At 44.6% G+C, this 21,351-nt stretch overlaps 1 protein-coding gene across 1 annotated transcript in view; it reads left to right on the top strand.

Annotated features, from left to right (window-relative positions):
* Positions 1-21,351, top strand: part of LOC121544755 (cysteine-rich motor neuron 1 protein-like) — a 153,238-nt gene that overhangs the window by 122,893 nt on the left and 8,994 nt on the right. Inside the window, exons 7-12 of the mRNA XM_041854874.2 lie at positions 394-591; positions 11,268-11,396; positions 12,344-12,500; positions 17,574-17,695; positions 20,685-20,897; positions 21,132-21,347. Of these exons, the coding sequence (XP_041710808.1) occupies positions 394-591; positions 11,268-11,396; positions 12,344-12,500; positions 17,574-17,695; positions 20,685-20,897; positions 21,132-21,347 (1,035 nt within the window). The remainder of the gene's footprint in view (positions 1-393; positions 592-11,267; positions 11,397-12,343; positions 12,501-17,573; positions 17,696-20,684; positions 20,898-21,131; positions 21,348-21,351) is intronic.

Here is a 21,351-nt window from a genome sequence, read left to right as displayed (position 1 = left end):
TTCTGAGGGTGCAAGTCAATATTAGGAAGGTGTTCGTAATGTTTGTACACTTAGTTCACGTAAACATAACTGGTACCATAGAATCTGTCGGGAAGGAATGGGGTAATGAGCAGCAGTAGTTCCGGTGTTTGGGTTTACGTCACTGGTTATTTGGACGAAGGCGATGCTTAAACTGGGAGTGGGGTCTTGGCTGAGAGTTTTCCATTTGCGAGTGGACAATCTAAATTTTTTTACATGTATGCCCCCAGAACTTAATCGAGCATCTGACAAAATTACGCAATATTTTTGTTCTGGGTTAACCAAGATTATAGCAAACCAAGTTACTGGCTGCTGTTCTGTTGTTTTTGGGTCTTTAATCTTTATCAATATTTTCTCCAACTATATATTTTCCAGACCCCATCTACCCAGTGCTGAACTTTGCTGGTTGCTACGTGAATGGGGAGATCCTAGCACACGGAGACCACTGGCGTGAGGACGACTGTACGTTCTGCCAGTGTGTGAGCGGTGACTCCCGATGTGTGGCCGCTGCCTGCGGGCACAGCTGCCTCAACCCAGTGACCGTACCCGGAGAGTGCTGTCCAGTGTGTGAGGGTAAGTGTGTCTGTGTGTGTCTTTGTGTGAGGGTAAGGAGAGCAACACACACCGCCACCTGACATGCCCTCTCACCTCAACCTGTCTGTCTCTGTTTGTGTCTGTCTCATTGCCTCTGTCTGGTTGCATCTCCTAGTATCTCTCTACTCTGTTGTTGTCTAATTCTATCTCTCTTACTAGCTGTCCCTGTTTCTATCTCTTTCTCTCTCTTACTTTCTCTCTGTCTTCATTTTTTGCCTCTTTCTCTCAGCTTAAGTTTCAGTTTGTCTGCTTCTCTATCTCTCTCCACCTCACCCTGTACTGTATGTTTTATGTTTATTTGTCTTCGTGTCCATATGGACCTGTCTGTCTGTCTGTCTGTGTGTTTGATCTACTTGTCAGTGCAGTGTGCCTCAGTGGACAGACAGGGTCAGTGTCTGTGCGGATTCTAATGTTAACGTCTTTGTTTACTCCCTGGTAAAAATCCAAACATCCGAGTCAGTAATCAGATAGTAGCAGTAGAACAGTAGTCTGTGAGGAGCTCCAAATCAGCCCGGCCAGGGAAATCTAGGGAAATCCAGGGAAATCTATTTGAGGCTGAGCAGAATCGCTTAATTTCAGTTAGCAGGTGTGTGGCTCGGCTCCCCTACCGCTGGTGTCACACAGCAGCAATCTGCATACAAACGGTGACACACAAATCTTCCCTGGTGTTCTTTTTCCCCCAACATTATGCACTGCTTTAGTTTCATCATGCATGTGTATCAGAATACCACATTACCGTCTCCTTTATTTTCATATTGGTTTGGAAAGACCAGCTCGGTCCACACTGGGGAGTTGGGCTGCTGCTTGTTGCTCATTTGTCTGGTTAGTGGAAGCAGTGAGCTTAGCGGCTTACAGAATCATAATCTTTTATTAGGCAAGTCTGTAGTATGGATTTTTTGCAAAGCTATCTGGGGATGTTGTTGTGTTATCTTTCTAAGGCTCTCTCTGGCTTCCTATCACTGATGAGATTACATCTAGGGTTCAATGGGCTAGCGCAGTGTAGTATACTTCTGGAGGGTTCAATGGGCTAGCGCAGTGTAGTATACTTCTGGAGGGTTCAATGGGCTAGCGCAGTGTAGTATACTTCTGGAGGGTTCAATGGGCTAGCGCAGTGTAGTATACTTCTGGAGGGTTCAATGGGCTAGCGCAGTGTAGTATACTTCTGGAGGGTTCAATGGGCTAGCGCAGTGTAGTATACTTCTGGAGGGTTCAATGGGATAGCGCAGTGTAGTATACTTCTGGAGGGTTCAATGGGATAGCGCAGTGTAGTATACTTCTGGAGGGTTCAAGGGGATAGCGCAGTGTGGTATACTACCGGAAGGGTTCAAGGGGATAGCCCAGTGTGGTATACTACCGGAGGGTTCAAGGGGCTTGCGCAGTGTAGTATACTGCCAGTTTCTATATTACACACACACACCCACACACGTGCATATATTGGATCGATGGTACTGTAGGTAAAGATCTTGGTTGATTATAGTCTCTTTTACCTTGGTAGCCAAGTACCATGTTTGTGGTACAGTATAACCCCTTATCTTATGGATACCAGGAACACTATCTATGGACTAAGCACTGTGTCAAATAGCCTTTTACCAAACTTATATAGGTGTATCAAAATGTCTTTAATCATAACCAGTCAAAACTGGAAGTCACGAAGAAACAAAGCTTCAAGAGTCAGCAAATGCCAAAATCAGTGTTGCAAGATATGGATACTTCGTTTTTGTATTAGGTATTACTGCACTGTTGGAGCTAGAAACGCAAGCATTTCGCTGCACCTGCGATAACATCTGCACATCTGTGTAGGTGACCAATAAACTTTTATTTTATTTTATAGTTTGATTTGTAAAGCAATGAACTGTAAGAACCCTATTACCATTAGCATGCTCTTAATACTGTGGCCTTGAATGCTTTACTTACCTCGCAGTAACTTGAAGGATATATCTGTGGTAATAAATAGTATTTGTATTTAGATGAGTTGGACTCTATCATGCAGTCAGTCAGTGGATGGATGATCTGACAGGGACCGACAGGGGACTTGGTAAATGAACCTCATATCGGTAATGAGACATGGGGCGGCGCACAATTGGCCCAGCGTCGTCCAGGGTAGGGGAGGGAATGGTCGGCAGGGATGTAGCTCAGTTGGTAGAGCATGGCGTTTGCAACGCCAGGGTTGTGGGTTTGATTCCCATGGGGGGCCAGTATGAAAAATAAAAATAACTAACTGTAAGTCGCTCTGGATAAGAGCGTCTGCTAAATGACTCAAATGTAAATGTAATATTTCCCCTCATGCGTTCTTACTCCACTTCTCCCTCCAATTAAACAGTCCAATATCAGACTATCAAAGCATTTTAAAACACAATCAATGAATAACAAGGAATTGAAAATTAAGAACATTATACATTACAAGCTCAACCCAGTGGATTTGTGGTGAGTTGTGTTTTGTAATCAGGATGCAAAGATCTCCACTTAGTAAGCTAGTTTCACTGGCCTGGGGTCATTTCCACTCCTGTGTCTGCTATAATGTGGACCTGGGGTGAGTGAAGGGAGGGAGGGAGGGAGTAAAGGGAGGGAGGGAGGGAGTGAAGGGAGGGAGGGAGGGAGGGAATGGAGGGAGGAGGGCAGTGATCCATGCCATGTCTTAATGCCTGCAGGTCCCTTTGCTCACCCCCACCCCCTTCCATTAATCTTTTATGTACGTGACTGCCTCTGAAGAAATTATGTGTTTGTTTGACTGACCGAGCCTCACACCTAGAGATGGAGAGGCAGGTAAGGTCACCATGCTGCCCCCAGTCCTCCCACGCTAACCCAATCGTCACATGCCTGGCCATGCCTGGCCATGCACCTTGAACGGTAATATTAATAATAAAAGATCATATGTATTTATGCATTTATAGACCATATTTTATTTCTGCATTATGTAAAATAGGTGAAATAAGCTCAAAATTGTTCACTCACTACTACTATTTCACAGTAGGCACACTATTTGTGTTGCTGATAGTGATTTTTGTGTGTGTTCTGTCCTCCTCATCAGGGTATTTGAGCAATATGTTTCCAGGGTTTTTCAGATCAAAGCTGAGATAGATAGGTGGGTGTAGATATGATTCCCTTCTTTGAAATGCTCATGCTCACACACATTTACAGCCATTACATTTACTGATAGTAGTTTGGGGAATGGAATCCCTATGGGGCGTCATGTTTTTTGTCTCTAGGATAGGTTTGACTTTGATTTACTTCTATTTCAACAGTGGTTTAAGGGAGATAGAAAAAAAAATGTCTTGCAACATGTGATTTCTCCCAAACACCTACTCATATTTGTATTCCATTCATGGATGGGATGAGTTTTTGTAATAAACTGTAAGATGGGTTTCACCATCTGTGCTATTGGGGATATTGACCATTGTGTCTTGGTGGGGGAGGTGAGAGATACTCTATGAGAGATATGCTATAATGACAGTGAGCAGCAGAGTTTAATGCATGCCCTGACATCGTTATCCCGCTCATGACCTTACTCTGCCTCCTCCTTAACAAAGACTACTAACATTGGTGATGTGTAGCTGACTACCCGTAATAGAGGACCCCCACATCTCACTGGTTAGGACCTCAACCTTATTTCACTGCCATGTAGAATCATCTGAGAAACAATGAATGGGATTGTCTCATCTATTTGCCACATCAAATATTACAAAGTTTTTTAAATTTGATTTACACCAATGTAGTCATCAACTTGCAGTGTGGGGGTTTGTGGCATGCAGTTGTTGCCTGTTAGAGCCCGTCAGCTTTAAACCTGAGGCTGGGTCAATCAGTGTGAGCTGTGTGTTGTCATTGCCATATATTGCGTGTGTACTGCGTCTGGGCCTCTGTGTGTACTGGGTCTGAGCCTCTGTGTGTACTGCGTCTGGGCCTCTGTGTGTACTGGGTCTGATCCTCTGTGTGTACTGGGCCTCTGGGAACACCAGGTAAACACAAGCCAGGTCCTGCCATTGTCACCCTTGCCCTTGTCCCTCCCAGCCAGTAGATACACACCCACACACCCCTGCCCTTGTCCCAGTGGCCCCAGGGAACACGGCCCTGTGCTCCCGGCAGGGCCGTGTTCTGTGTGTAATTAAGCAAATACAACAGGTGTAGACCTTACAGTGGAATGCTTACTTACAAGCCCTTAAACAACAATGCAGTTTTAAGAAAAATAAGTGTTAAGTAAAAAATTGATAAGTTAAAAATTAAAAATTAAAATAACAAATAATTAAAGAGCTGCAGTAAAATAAATAACAGGAGCGAGGTTATATACAGGGGGTACCGGTACAGAGTCAATGTACAGGGGCACAGGTTAGTCGAGGCAATTGAGGTAATATGTACATGTAGTTAGAGTTAAAGTGACTATGCATAGATAATAAACAGAGAGTATTAGCTGCGTAAAAGAGGGGGTGGGGGTTGCGGGGACAATGCAAATATTCCGGGTAGCCATTTGATTAACTGTTCAGGAGTCTTATGGCTTGGGGGTAGAAGCTGTTAAGAAGCCTTTTGGACCTAGACTTGGCGCTCCGGTATCGCTTCCCGTGCGGTAGCAGAGAGAACAGTCTATGACTAGGGTGGCTGGAGTCTTTGACAATTTTTAGGGCCTTCCTCTGACACCGCCTGGTATATACAGTTGAAGTTGGAAGTTTACATACAATTAGGTTGGAGTCATTAAAACTTGTTTTTCAACCACTCCACAAATGTCTTGTTAACAAACTATAGTTTGACACAAGTAATTTTTCCAACAATTGTTTACAGACAGATTATTTCACTTATAATTCACTGTATCACAATTCCAGTGGGTCAGAAGTTTACATACACTAAGTTGACTGTGCCTTTAAACAGCTTGGAAAATTCCAAAAAATGATGTCATGGCTTTAGAAGCTTCTGATAGGCTAATTGACATCATTTGAGTCAATTGGAGATGTTCCTGTGGATGTATTTCAAGGCCTACCTTCAAACTCAGTGCCTCTTTGCTTGACATCATGGGAAAATCAAAAGAAATCAGCCAAGACCTCAGAAAACAAATTGTAGACCTCCACAAGTCTGGTTCATCCTTGGGAGCAATTTCCAAACACCTGAAAGTACCACGTTCATCTGTACAAACAATAGTACGCAAGTATAAACACCATGGGACCACGCAGCCGCCATACCGCTCAGGAAGGAGATGCGTTCTGTCTCGTAGAGATTAACGTACTTTGGTGCGAAAGTGCAAATCAATACCAGAACAACAGCAAAGGACTTTGTGAAGATGATGGAGGAAACGGGTACAAAAGTATCTATATCCACAGTAAAACGAGTCCTATATCGACATAACCTGAAAGGACGCTCAGCAAGGAAGAAGCCACTGCTCCAAAACCACCATAAAAAAGCCTGACTACCGTTTGCAACTGCACATGGAGATAAAGAGGTACTTTTTGGAGAAATGTCCTCTGGTCTGATGAAACAAAAATAGAACTGTTTGGCCATAATGACCATGATTATGTTTGGAGGAAAAATGGGGTTGCTTGCAAGCTGAAGAACACCATCCCAACCATGAAGCACTGGGGTGGCAGCATCATGCTGTGGGGGTGCTTTGCTGCAGGAGGTACTGGTGCACTTCACAAAATAGATGGCATCATGAGGAAGGAAAATTATGTGGATATATTGATGCAACATCAGTCAGGAAGTTAAGGCTTGGTCACAAATGGGTCTTCCAAATGGACAATGACCCCAAGCATACTTCCAAAGTTGTGGAAAAATGGCTTAAGGACAACAAAGTCAAGGTATTGGAGTGGCCATCACAAAGCCCTGACCTCAATCCTATAGAAAATGTGTGGGCAGAACTGAAAAAGTGTGTGCGAGCAAGGAGGCCTCCAAACCTGACTCCGTTACACCAGCTCTGTCAGGAGGAATTGGCCAAAATTCACCCAACTTATTGTGGGAAACTTGTGGAAGGCTACCCGAAACGTTTTACCCAAGTTAAACAATTTAAAGGCAATGCTACCAAATACGAATTGAGTGTATGTAAACTTCTGACCCACTGGGAATGTGATGAAAGAAATAAAAGCTGAAATAAATAATTCTCTCTACTATTATTCTGACATTTCACATTCTTAAAATAAAGTGGTGATCCTAACTAATTTTTACTAGGATTAAATGTCAGGAATTGTGAAAAACTGAGTTTAAATGTATTTGGCTGAGGTGTATGTAAACTTCCGACTTCAACTGTAGGTCCTGGATGGCAGGAACCTTGGCCCCAGTGATGTACTGGGCCGTACGCACTACCCTCTGTAGTGCCTCGCGGTCAGAGGCTGAGCAGTTGACATACCAGGCAGTGATGTAACCAGTCAGGATGTTCTCGATGGTGCAGCTGTATAACTTTTTGAGGATCTGAGGACCCATGCCAAATCTTTTCAGTCTCCTGAGGGGGAATATGCTTTGTCGTGCCCTCTTCACGACTGTCTTGGTGTGTTTGGAGCTGTGTGTTGTCATTGCCATGTATGGCAATTAGGATGAAGCCCTCTGGAAGCCTTGGCCATACTTAATGCTACACAACTTATGTCGGAATCCCACCTCAACAGGTGTGTGTGTGTGTTTTGTCACTGTTTGTATGTATAGTCTTTTGGCATGCCTCTGCCACTATAGCCACTAGGCTGTTTTCAGCCTGCCCACCAATTGTTTGTTAACAGGGATACCTTGTTTTAGCCCTAGGTTGTAGCTAGTTAATGAAATCAGAGAGAGAGTGCTCATTCTTAATTCATAACAACTATAAGTCCTGAAATAAAGGAATGGAGGTGTTCATCAGACAAATAACCTTGAGAGGAAAGCAGGTGGGGAAAAAAGCTTTTTATCATTTTGTTACTTTTATCTGATGGGGCTTAATTAAATCCGCACCTCCAGAATAATTGGTACTGTACTGTTTTCAGAAAGATCTCCTCTCCCTCACTACCTGGCCATTTTGTGTATACCAGTAATTAATTCATCACAAAGTGACCCCAATTTTTCAGCAACAATTTTGTTTTGCCTATGTTTAATGAAATGTCTCTATAGGCTACTATTTATTTTCTGTTCTACAGTTTCCAAAAGATTGAGCATTGTTTGTATACATTATTAGCATTATCAGTATGTTTTCTTTCTACTACCAATGTTGTGCATCATTTCATTCATAGTCTCTGGTGATAGACTACCCAGCAACATTCATTAGGTTGTCCCAAAAGTTCTAATAACACAAAAACTGTCCATTTGTGCTGATGATTATACAATGTTTGTATAAAACATTCACTTGATGTTGCAAGAATTTTCCCAGAACACATTTTGTTATTACATTACCTAGAAACCTAATAAGAACCTTAGGGGAATGTTCTGTGAGGGTTGTTACAGATTTACATTTTAGTAATTTAGCAGAAGCTCTTATCCAGAGTGACTTACAGTTAGTGCATTCATCTTAAAGGAAAACTCCACCCAAAAATGATATTTTGGTATTTGTTTCATTAGTACATTGTTAATATAGTCCCAAAATGTTTTGCATGTCAGCAATCAAGTTTTCAAGATATGTAACTTGAAGAGGTAGGTTTTCAGTTGTTTTCGGAAGATGGGCAGGGACTCTGCTGTCCTAGCTTCAGGGGGAAGCTGGTTCCACCATTGGGGTACCAGGACAGAGAAGAGCTTGGACTGGGCTGAGCGGGAGGGGTGGGAGGGCCAAGAGACCAGAGATGGCAGAAAGGATTGCTCTGGTTGGGGTGTAGGAGCGGGGTGACATTGGAAAACTTGGGAAGGTTGAACACCAGGCGGGCTGCAGCGTTCTGGATAAGTTGCAGGGTTTTGATGACACAAGCGGGGACCCCAGCCAACAGCGAGTTGCAGAAGTCCAGATGGGAGATGACAAGTGCCTGGATTAGGACCTTCACCACTTCCTGTGTGAGATAGGGTCGTACTCCACAGATGTTGTAGAGCATGAACCTGCAGGAGCGAGTCACGGCTTTGATGTTTGCAGAGAACGACAGGGTCACGCCACGGTTATTTGCACTCTTGGAGTGGGACACCATGGAGTTGTCAACCCTGATGGAGAGGTTTTGGAGCGGGCAGGCCATCCCTGGGAGGAAGAGTAGCTCCGTCTTGTCAAGGTTGATCTTGAGTTGGTGATTTTTTTGGGGTATTTTATGATTTTATTAGGATCCCCATTAGCTGTTGCGACATCCAAGCTGAGATATCCGCCAGGCATGCAGAGATGCGTGTCGCCACCTGGTTGTCAGAAGGGGGTAAGGAGAAAAGTAGTTGAGTATCATCAGCATAGCAATGATAGGAGAGACCATGTGAGGATAAGGTGCACCTGTGTAATGATCATGCTATTTAATTAGCTTCTTGATATGCCACACCTGTCAGGCGGATGGCTTATCTTGGCAAAGGAGAAATGCTCACTAACAGGGATGTAAACACATTTATTTTTGTTCGTATGGAACATTTTGGGGATCTTTTATTTCAGCTTATGAAACATGGGATCAACACTTTACATGTTGCGTTTATAGTTTTGTTCAGTATACTGTATATATACACTACCGGTCAAAAGTTTTAGAACACCTACTCATTCAAGGGTTTTTCTTTATTTTTACTATTTTCTACAGTAGAATAATAGTGAAGACATCAAAACTATGAAATAGCACATAGGGGGGGTTAGCCCTATTTGGTAAAAGACCATGTCCATATTATGGCAGGAACAGCTCAAATAAGCAAAGAGGAACGACAGTCCATCATTACTTTAAAGACATGAAGGTCAGTCAATCAGGAAAATTTCAAGAACTTTGAACGTTTCTTCAAGTGCAGTCACAAAAACCATCAAGCGCTATGATGAAACTGGCTCTCATGAGGACCGCCACAGGAATGGAAGACCCAGAGTTACCTCTGCTGCAGAGGATAAGTTCATTAGAGTTACCAGCCTCAAAAATTGCAGCCCAAATAAATGCTAGTGGGACTATGATTTGTTTTTCAACAGGAGAATGACCCAACACACCTCCAGGCTGTGTAATGGCTATTTTACCAAGGAGGAGAGTGATGGAGTGCTGCATCAGATGACCTGGCCTCCACAATCCCCCGACCTCAACCAAATTGAGAGGGTTTGGGATGAGTCGGACCGCAGAGTGAAGGAAAAGCAGCCAACAAGTGCTCAGCATATGTGGGAACTCCTTCAAGACTGTTGGAGAATGCCAAGCGTGTGCAAAGCTGTCATCAAGGCAAAGGGTGGCTATAGATTAATCTCAAATCTAAAATAGATTTTTATTTGTTTAACACTTTTTTAGTTACTACATGATTCCAAATGTGTTATTGCATAGTTTTGATGTCTTCACTATTATTCTACAATGTAGAAAATAGTAAAAATAAAGAAAAACCCTTGAATGAGTAGGTGTTCTAAAACTTTTGACCGGTAGTGTATATCAGTGGGGGTCGGTGCCGTTTGTGATGAGGGAGGATTTAATTGTTTTTTATATATGCTTGGTCCTCGTTTGGTGGGATCTTCCGTCACGCTCGTTCATCGACGGGTCAGACCAAGGCACAGCGTGATATGCAAACATGTTTATTTTCACGAATAAACACACGACAAAAACAATAAACTAACGACTCGTGAAGTCCTAAGGTAACACAACAAACCTTATACAGAACAAGATCCCACAACCCACTAGTGCCAATAGGCTGCCTAAGTATGGTCCCCAATCAGAGACAACGAGCGACAGCTGCCTCTGATTGGGAACCACACCGGCCAACATAGATCTAGACATACTAGACTTATAACATAGACCTACACCACATAGAAAATACACACCCTGACTCAACAAATAAGAGTCCCCCGAGTCAGGGCGTGACAAATGTACCCAGAGGAGGATGGAAGCTAGCTGTCCTCCGGCTACACCATGGTGTTTTAATCAATTATTTGGTGACGTGTATTCAGAAAGTATTCAGACCCCTTCCCTTTTTCCACATTTTGTTATGTTATAGCCTTACTTTAAAATGGATTACATTTTTTAAAAATCATCATCAATCTACACACAATACTCCATAATGACAAAGCGAAAACAGGTTTTTAGAAAAATAAAGTATAACAAATGGATAAAATGAAATCTATTTTTATTTGCCACATGCGCCGAATACAACAGGTGTAGACATTACAGTGAAATGCTTACTTACAAGCCCTTAACCAACAATTACGTTTTTAAGAAAAAAAGCAAATAATTAAAGCGCAGCAGTAAAATAAAATAACAGTAGGGAGGTTATATACAGGGGGTACCGGTACAGAGTCAATGTGCGGGGGCACTGGTTAGTCGAGGTAATTGAGGTAATATGTAGAGTTAAAGTGACTATGCATAAATAATAAACAGAGTAGCAGCAGCGTAAAAGAGGGGGTTGGGGTGGGGTGGGGTGGGGTGGGAGGGCAATGCAAATAGTCCGGGTAGCCATGATTAGCTGTTCAGGAGTCTTATGGCTTGGGGGTAGAAGCTGTTAAGAAGCCTTTTGGACCTAGACTCCTATGAGTCTATTTGTGTTGAGGGTGTTTGTGTGATGCGTGCATGTGTGTGCATGTGTGTGTGTGCGTCATACATGTGTGTTGAGTGAAGTTACTCAGTTGTCAGAGTTACTCACTTCCAGAGTGCTTTGTGTGATTTGTGTTCCTACAGAGCCCACCTACATTACTATGGCGCCCCCTGCCTGTCAGTCACTAGATAACTGCTCCCTGTCAGAGAAGCACTGCTTATACGGCTTCCAACTGGACCTGAATGGCTGTCGCACCTGCCACTGCAAGACACGTGAGTACTGGGCCATATCCATTAGGGCACACAGCGGAATACGTTTTAAAACGTAAAACAAAAATGAGTGTTTATTTTACTAGGCAAGTCAGTTAAGAACAAATTATTATTTACAATGACAGCCTACACCGGCCAAACCCAGACAATGCTGGGCCAATTGTGCACCGCCCTATGGGACTCCCAATCACGGCCGGTTGTGATACAGCCTGGAATCGAACCAGGGGGTCTGTAGTGATGCCTCAAGCACTGAGATGCAGTGCCTTAGACCGCTGCGCCACTCGGGAGCCCTTGTCTTATTGGATAAGTCCAGGTAGTGACCTCCCTGGTCTGGTCTGACGTCTTGGTCAGTCAAACATATTATGCAAAATAGGTATATTTTTTCCTCTGACCGGATTGGTTTATACAGAGGAGAGAACTCGCCCTGGGCCAATGATATTGAGACATTGTTCTCTGGGGTTTTCTCTCAATGTCCTGACTGTCTGACTCTTGATATGAATATACCCGTCTGGGCCGTTATCAGACATGGACCAAATGCACTCAGAGGGCACACTGAGACATCTTGATTGGGATTTTAAAAACAAAGATGTTTGTATCCCTGCCTGCCTGTTAGAAAATTATATGCTGCAAAGGGCATTATCATAAGTCATGACTTATGAGTTTCAATAAAAAATCATAATCATAAGCCATTGCCACAGTTTATAAAATAATAAGTGGACTTTTAGAACTATTAAATTGCATTGTAGGTTTGGCCATATACTGAGCAGAGGAGGCTGGTGGTAGGAACTATAGGATGACAGGCTCACTGTAATGGCTGGAATGGAATAAATGGAAACAACGTTTGATTCCGTTCCAAATATCCATTCCTGCCAATGAGCCTGTCCTCCTATAGCTCCTCCCACCAGCCTCCTCTGATACTGATGTTTGATGTGTCTGTGTCCTCCGTACAGGAGAAGAGCTGTGCCGTGCCCTGATCTCTGGCTGTACCCTGGAGTGTCCCTTCGGCCTGCAGACAGATGCCCACGGCTGTGACGCGTGTCAGTGTCGCCCCAGGCCCAAGAAGTGCAAGGCTGTGGTCTGTGACAAGGCCTGCCCCTTCGGATTCATGTGAGAAAGCACTTCTCCCTCCCTCTTCCTCTGTCCTTCTCTCCCTCCCTTTCTCCTTTCTTCCTTTCCTTCCCTCCCTCTCTCCGTCTTTACCGACACACTACCCACTCAGACACACTTAAAAACCAACATGCCGATTCCCCGCTCACGCAATTATCATTTAGTTTAAACTCCAGCGCTCCACGCTTTGAAATATGAAGCGATTTCAAATCTGCATAGTTTCAGAATAAATGAGCCCTACTTTGCCAGTCACTTTCAGCTGTTATAAAGCAGTAGAACTTCACAGAGACAGATAGACAGATGGCCAATTGAAGTTGAAATCGTGGCTCCTTCAAACTTATGTCACAAATTACCAGTTACCTACTTTGTCTGTTATGCTAAAGTGCATTTTGCTCGTAAACTGACAAAATGACCCCTTTTTCCTTCTCCATAACTCATTGTGGCTAAACAGGCGTTGCGTGTAGAGTTGACAGTTTAATTAGCTCCAACCAGGTTACTGATTGGGTTTGCTGTTCGTGTTGCTGTTGCGCTTTGTAAAGGATGGCCTCTGATAGTGAAACTGAAGGTCTAATCTTCTAACAGGGTGTTCTTTTAGCTTCCGGCCCTTAGTACCATGCTTGTAAGCTCACCGCACCACACCGCACGCCTCCCCGAATACTCTGATTACCATTTACACAGAAATACATCAGGAAAGTGATGTATTACAGATTTCACTAGGGAATCTTGTCTGCTGGTTAGCAAGGTATACACACAGGCCTGGCACACACACAAACACAAACAAACACACACACATACACACACACACACACAAACACACACACATACACACACACACACATACACACACACACACACTTATAACTCCTAGGCTTGCTGTGCATAAACAAAAGCTTTCCTAGAGCAAAACAGTACTGTATAATAATGGACAATTACAGCTCATGCCCAACGGGCATACCACCTTCTGATTAGTTTGAAATTACCCATAACCAAAACAATATGAAATGACTCAATCTCACGTGATGAGCTTGTTAATAGATAATTTACCCCCACATCAGCGCAACTGATTTATTACATTAACAAGAGTTGGAGAAGCAGATCATGTGTGTCAGTGGTTCAGAAGGGTTCAGGACACGTGTCTAACTAACTATCGAACCATTCAGGCTCTTTCACTCCCAGTTAAGTTAAAAGGTACTATCTGCAATAGTTGCTGATGTTAAATGGTAATTTCAATAAAATATATTTTGACCTTTTGAAGAATGTAACTTATAAATGCCTCATGAGCTCATAGTACAACTGTCTTACTCCATCATAACCCAAAATATAAAGTTGTTTAACATCATAGCTTTATAGCCAAAAAGTAGCGGGCTTCTGTAAAAAAAATGGGCCCCTTTAATGGCTGCTGATCCATTTCCTCGTAATAGTAGTACACATTCTCTTTCATAGAGCGGCTTGCAGCTTTTCTATTGGACCCTGGGGAGGCCGGTCCTGCTGCACTATAATCCATCTGCCCTGTATCTTAACTGTGGTGTGGACCGACCAGCAGGCCTGCCTGCTAGGGATTATTATGACAGAATAGTTATGGATATGACAGAGATTAAAACGCTCAGGCAGCAGGCAGTGTCCTGTCCACACATTAATCTTCCTATCTTAACCTAAACTCTCACTCATCAACTGTCTGTCACATAAAGTTGTTACTCCACTGGTCTGTGTCTGCATTGAACCAATGTCTCTCTCTCTCTCTCTCTCTCTCTCTCTCTCTCTCTCTCTCTCTCTCTCTCTCTCTCTCTCTCTCTCTCTCTCTCTCTCTCTCTCTCTCTCTCTCTCTCTCTCTCTCTCTCTCTCTCTCTCTCTCTCTCTCTCTCACTCTCTCTCTCTCTCTCTCTCTCTCTCTCTCTCTCTCTCTCTCTCTCTCTCTCTCTCTCTCTCTCTCTCTCTCTCTCTCTCTCTCTCTCTCTCTCTCTCTCTCCTTTCTCACCAATGATTGTTCACAGGGTGAATGCTTGCATCTAAGATTCTAATTTTAGATATCTATTATGCCCCATCAAAGTTATACCTTACCCCCTATTATTTCGAGCAGCAAAGTGTATGGTTTGAATAATTCAACAGGCCGCCGCCTTCTCTCCATACAGACTCTATTGATGTTCCCCACAACTGAAATGGCCCCTGATAGATCCTTATCACCAAACCAAATGAAGATTGCACATGGCTGTTCCTCCTCGCTCCTATTGTTCATGAGATAAGAGAGTGAAGAAGAGAGGGAAGAGGGGGAGGATTGAAGGAGGAGAGGGAGGGAGGGAGGGATAGAGGAGGGGAGGATGGAGGGACAGAGGAGGGGAGGGATGGAAAGATAGAGGAGGGGAGGAGAGGGAGGGAGGGAGGGATAGAGGAGGGGAGGATGGAGTGAGGGATGGATAGAGGAGGGGGAGGATGGCGGAATAGAGGAGGGAGGGATGGAAAGATAGAGGAGGGGAGGAGAGGGTGGGAGGGATAGAGGAGGGTAGGATGGAGGGAGGAGAGGGAGGGATAGAGGAGGGGAGGATGGAGGGAGGAGAGGGAGGGAGGATGGAGGGATAGAGGAGGGGAGGATAGAGGGATAGAGGAGGGGGGGGGGTGGAGATAGAGGAGGGGAGGATAGAGGGATAGAGGAGGGGAGGATAGAGGGATAGAGGAGGGGGGATGGAGGGATAGAGAAGGGGGGATGGAGGGATAGAGGAGGGTGGATGGAGCAATAGAGGAGGGGGGGATGGAGGGATAGAGGAGGGGAGGATAGAGGGATAGAGGAGGGGGGATGGAGGGAGGAGAGGGAGGGAGGATGGAGAGATAGAGGAGGGGAGGATAGAGGGATAGAGGAGGGGGGTGGAGAGATAGAGGAGGGGGAGGATAGAGGGATAGAGGAGGGGAGGATAGAGGGATAGAGGAGGGGGGGATGGAGGGATAGAGAAGGGGGATGGAGGGATAGAGGAGGGTGGATGGAGCAATAGAGGAGGGGGGATGGAGGGATAGAGGAGGGGAGGATAGAGGGATAGAGGAGGGGGGATGGAGGGATAGAGGAGGGTGGATGGAGCAATAGAGGAGGGGGGGATGGAGGGATAGAGGAGGGGAGGATAGAGGGATAGAGGAGGGGGGATGGAGGGATAGAGGAGGGGAGGATAGAGGGATAGAGGAGGGGGGATGGAGGGATAGAGGAGGGTGGATGGGCAATAGAGGAGGGGGGATGGAGGGATAGAGGGATAGAGGAGGGGGGATGGAGGGATAGAGGAGGGTGGATAATATATTATAATATGCCATTTAGCAGACGCTTTTATCCAAAGCGACTTACAGTCATGTGCGCATAAATTTTTACGTATGGGTGGTCCCGGGGATCGAACCCACTACCCTGGCGTTACATGCGCCATGCTCTACCAATTGAGCTATAGAGGACCACATGGAGCAATAGAGGAGGGGGGGATGGAGGGATAGAGGAGGGGGGGGGTAGAGGGATAGAGGAGGGGAGGATAGAGGGATAGAGGAGGGGGGGATGGAGGGATAGAGGAGGGTGGATGGAGCAATAGAGGAGGGGGATGGAGGGATAGAGGAGGGGTGAATAGAGGGAAGAGAGGAGGGGAGGATGGAGGGGGAGAGGGAGGGAGGGATAGAGGAGGGGAGGATGGAGGGGGAGAGGGAGGGAGGGATAGAGGAGGGGAGGATGGAGGGAGGAGAGGAGGGGAGGATGGAGGGATAGAGGAGGGGAGGATGGAGGGATGGAGGCAGAACTGGATGGGATAGGGATGTGAATGTTAACTTAGGAAAGGAAAGGTGCCCTGCGCAGTCTGGTCAGAGCAGCAAGCCGCGAAGCGAAGCGTTTGTTTGATATGTCCCCATGGTCAGTCATTTGTGCCATCTGTTGACACACACACACACCTGTCCACGCAAACAATCTCTATCTCTCTCTCTCTCTCTCTCTCTCTCTCTCTCTCTCTCTCTCTCTCTCTCTCTCTCTCTCTCTCTCTCTCTCTCTCTCTCTCTCTCTCTCTCTCTCTCTCTCTCTCTCTCTCTCTCTCTCTCTCTCTCTCTCTCACACACACACACACACACACTTATCTCTGTCCTTGTTTAAACTGATGACATTGGTCCTGCTTGTCATTGGCACCTGGCTGGAATGTACCCACTGCCTGTCTCTGCTATACAAAGATTTGTTTGTCTGTTTGCTATGTGTTTACCTCTCTGTGCAATGACAAAAACCACGTCAAACTAATGAAACAGATACCACGGCAAGCAAACACAATGTTGTTGTAAACTAAAGCATGTCACACAAACAAACACAATGGCAAACTAAAAGCTGATGGGTGTCATCTGTAATCAGTGCTATTGTGTTATTGAACAAGGTGAGAGATGCGCCACTGTAGCATGCATCACTTTATTTTTGCACAATTTTGTCATTACAATTTTCAATGGCACAGTATTGTGGCCTGTTTATTCAATTGCAATAGTTGAGTGAGTGACTTATGTTGCTCTTCGACCTGTTTATTAAGCACTTTTGTTGGCTATTTATTCTCTACTTTGTTAAACCTTAGGCAAAAAAAACGTTATCCTTTCTGCAACACCCACCGTAATGGCCAGTTTGGCCACCCTCAAGGCTGTGATCCATAAGCAGCGATGCTTCACCTAGCCATGTTAGCTTCATCCAGAGTGGCTGGTTATGTGGTTGCTAGCAAGCCAACAGCATGCTAGGTAGTGCTAGGTATCGACAGCCAATCCAGTGGGGATTGGAAGCTATAGTGAGCTTCGATTGGTCAATTGAGCCATGATATTGCTGACTATTTGCATAAAGTGAATATTTCCCCAACTTAAGTCCCGCCTGTTCATGCTCCCACGCCATGTTCGTATCACCCAACGGACCCCAGCCCACTTCGCTTCCCATCACTTTTCTTCCATTGAAGATGAATGGCCTTCTTCGTTTCATCGCCCGACATCATCCCTAGTGGACATGGGCTATCCAATTTAGATACTGTAGCGTAAACTGTATAAATAATGAATAACTGATGTTAACCTCTCTCTCTTTCTCTCTCCCTCTCTTCCTCTCTACCCCATCAGAAAGAACAAGCATGGTTGTGATATCTGTCGCTGTAAGAAGTGTCCAGAGTTACCTTGTGACAAAGCCTGTCCAATGGGCTTCCAGCAGGACGAGTTGGGCTGTCTGAAGTGCCAGTGCAGAGGTGAGTGCCATCTATTGATAACCTTTGATACTTATGCATTCATCATTTTCCCAAACTCTCTCCTCTCTTTCCCTGTCAGACTTGGAGAACCACTAATGTTTTAACTATTGTCTGTACATTTTTTGCTGTTTCTAACTATTATACTCATAGAGGGTTGTCTGGATAGTCTCTTGCTGCCAGACTTGTTCTGAAGAAACCTGGAACGGCTATCTGGGGTCGAGGCTATCTGGTTGTTATTCTTGTTCTCATCATAGTCAGTTACTTCTGTTGACTTTTGTTTTGGGGGAAGTTGAGGACAGAGATAATCACTGAGGATGTGTCCTAAAAGGCACCCTAATGAAAATGTACCCTTAATCTAGTATAAACTAATGTATAGAATGGATTATACAAGAGACAAAATTCACAAATTCTACAGCACAATGGAAGAGCCATGTCTTAAGTGTAGAACTAATAATGACTGAATAATCCATGCTTTATGGGAATGCTGTAAAGTACAATAGTTATGGGCAGATCTAGAAAGTTGTCTGTCAGAAGTATTACAGTGTAAACTTACTTTTAATCCATCGGTCTGCATATTTCAAGACATGGCATATGGGGGTATAGTGAGATACCCAATAGCCTGGACGATTCTTTTTCCATCACTCATCTTGAAAAAACGTATACTAAAATCCATCAATCCGCCATCATTAACACAATGGAAAAATCTAATGATTTATTATTTAAATCTTTAAATAGCATGGGTGACCGAGAAAAACAAATAGGTACAATTTAAGGCTAAGAGGCAAACAATAATGCAGGCAGTAGGGATGGGGGTGTGAGCATGCGGGTCTGGGCAGATGAGATGTAGTCGTTGTTTGTGTGTGTCTGTAAGTTGTTGTTCGTATGTATACGTTTGTATCTGAAGTAAAAAATGAAAAATGAAATATTAGAGAGAAATAAAATAAAAGGCACCCTATTCCCTATATAGTGTATTTCTTCTGTAGTACAGTTGTGGTCAAAAGTTTTGAGAATGACACAAATATAAATTTTCACAAAGTCTGCTGCCTCAGTTTCTATGATCGCAATTTGCATATACTCCAGAATGTTATGAAGAGTGATCAGATGAATTGCAATTAATTGCAAAGTCCCTCTTTGCCATGAAAATGAACTTAATCCCCCAAAAAACATTTCCACTGCATTTCAACCCTGCCACAAAAGGACCAGCTGACATCATGTCAGTGCTTCTCTCGTTAACACAGGTCAGAGTGTTGATGAGGACAAGGCTGGAGATCACTATGTCATGCTGATTGAGTTATAATAACAGACTGGAAGCTTTAAAAGGAGGGTGGTGCTTGAAATCATTGTTCTTCCTCTGTTAACCATGGTTACTGGCAAGGAAACACGTACCGTCATCATTGCTTTGCACAAAAAGGGCTCCACAGGCAAGGATATTGCTGCTAGTAAGATTGCACCTAAATCAATCATTTATCGGATCATCAAGAACTTCAAGGAGAGAGGTTCAATTGTTGTGAAGAAGGCGTCAGGGCGCCCAAGAAAGTCCAGCAAGCGCCAGGACCGTCTCCTAAAGTTGATTCAGCTGACACCACCAATGCAGAGCTTGCTCAGGAATGGCAGCAGGCAGTGTGAGTGCATCTGCACGCACAGTGAGGCAAATACTTTTGGAGGATGGCCTGGTGTCAAGAAGGGCAGCGAGGAAGCCACTTCTCTCCAGGAAAAACATCAGGGACAGACTGATATTCTGCAAAAGGTACAGGGATTGGACTGCTGAGGACTGGGGTAAAGTCATTTTCTCTGATGAATCCCCTTTCCGATTGTTTGGGGCATCCTGAAAAAAGCTTGTCCGGAGAAGACAAGGTGAGCGCTACCATCAGTCCTGTGTCATGCCAACAGTAAATCATCCTGAGACCATTCATGTGTGGGGTTGCTTCTCAGCCAAGAGAGTGGGCTCACTCACAATTTTGACTAAGAACACAGCCATGAATAAAGAATGGTACCAACACATCCTCCGAGAGCAACTTCTCCCAACCATCCAAGAACAGTTTGGTGACGAACAATGCCTTTTCCAGCATGATGGAGCACCTTGCCATAAGGCAAAAGTGATAACTAAGTTGCTCGGGGAACAAAACATCGACATTTTGGGTCCATAGCCAGGAAACTCCCCAGACCTTAATCCCATTGAGAACTTTGTGGTCAATCCTCAAGAGGCGGGTGGACAAACAAAAACCCACAAATTCTGACGAACTCCAAGCATTGATTATGCAAGAATGGGCTGCCATCAGTCAGGATGTGACCCAGAAGTTAATTGACAGCATGCCAGGGCGGATTGCAGAGGTCTTGAATAAGAAGGGTCAACACTGCAAATATTGACTCTTTGCATAAACTTAATGTAATTGTCAATTAAGGCCTTTGACACTTATGGAACGCTTGTAATTATACTTCAGTATACCATAGTAACATCTGACAAAAATATCTAAAAACACTGAAGCAGCAAACTTTGTGAAGACCAATATTTGTGTCATTCTCAAAACTTTTGACCACGACTGTAGTGTACGATATAGGGAATAGGGTGGCATTTGGTGTTTTTGAAGCCCACCTGTTGGTGCATCCAGAGGGCAGGCTGGGGTCATCTCCTCCACATATATCTATTATTGATACTCCTCTTGTGTTCTGCTGTGATTTGCACTAAATAATTAAATCATTGTGAAAAATGAATGAGCGCTGAAAACTCCTCTCCTTTAATGAGAAAAACTTTTTAATCTGTGTCCCTTTTGAATTGGTGAAAATTGGCATCCATCCTGTATGGCTCAGAGTCTCAGACAGGAGTTTAATCAAGGTGGTTTTTTTTCTCTCCCTGGTATTGATCTGGTCATGGTTGGCCCCTGCTCTGGAAAGCCAGTCAGTGATTGGTCCTTCCTAACACTGTTCTTTATGGGTTATGCTGGTAGTTGTATCTATAAAACCTTTCCTCTCTCCTCTGTCCCTCTTCCAGACCAGAGCTCCTCGTCAGTGGCCCCGTCAGTGAAGAAGGTTTCCTGTCTGTCCATGGATGGAAGACGGCACGAGAACAAAGAGAACTGGCACGATGGCTGCCGGGATTGCTACTGCCACAGCGGCAGGGAGATGTGTGCCCTCATCTCATGCCCCGTGCCAGTCTGCGACAGCCCTGCCATATGGGCCGGACAGTGCTGCCCATCCTGCCCAGGTAGAAAACAACCAAATGAAATAAGGAAAAAACAGTGCAGATAGGCTAGTTGGTGTGTATACCTGAAATCATCTAAAACAACCCAAACTGAAACAGATATTGCCCATTTTCCCATCCTCCTCATTGTTTCATATAATAGATAATGTTGATAATATAGTACATACTAATGAAAAAGCTGTTTCCAATATGTTTCACCTTTGACCCTGTGCTCTCTCTTCCGTCCTCCTCCCTCAGAGGAGCCCAGCTCCCACAAGCCAGACCTGGGGGACTCGTCAGTGTGTCTGGCCCCGGGGGGAGAGTACTTTGTGGAGGGGGAGACGTGGAACATCGACGCCTGCACCCAGTGCACCTGTCACAGTGGGCGTGTCCTGTGTGAGACAGAGGTGTGCCCGCCCCTGCTCTGCCAGAGCCCAATCAGAACACAAGACTCATGCTGCCCCCACTGCCCAGGTGA

Source organism: Coregonus clupeaformis, chromosome 29, assembly GCF_020615455.1.
Source record: "Coregonus clupeaformis isolate EN_2021a chromosome 29, ASM2061545v1, whole genome shotgun sequence".
Lineage (NCBI taxonomy): Eukaryota > Metazoa > Chordata > Actinopteri > Salmoniformes > Salmonidae > Coregonus > Coregonus clupeaformis.
The sequence above is the reverse complement of the archived record's forward strand: the minus strand, read 5'-3'. Positions and strand labels throughout refer to the sequence as shown.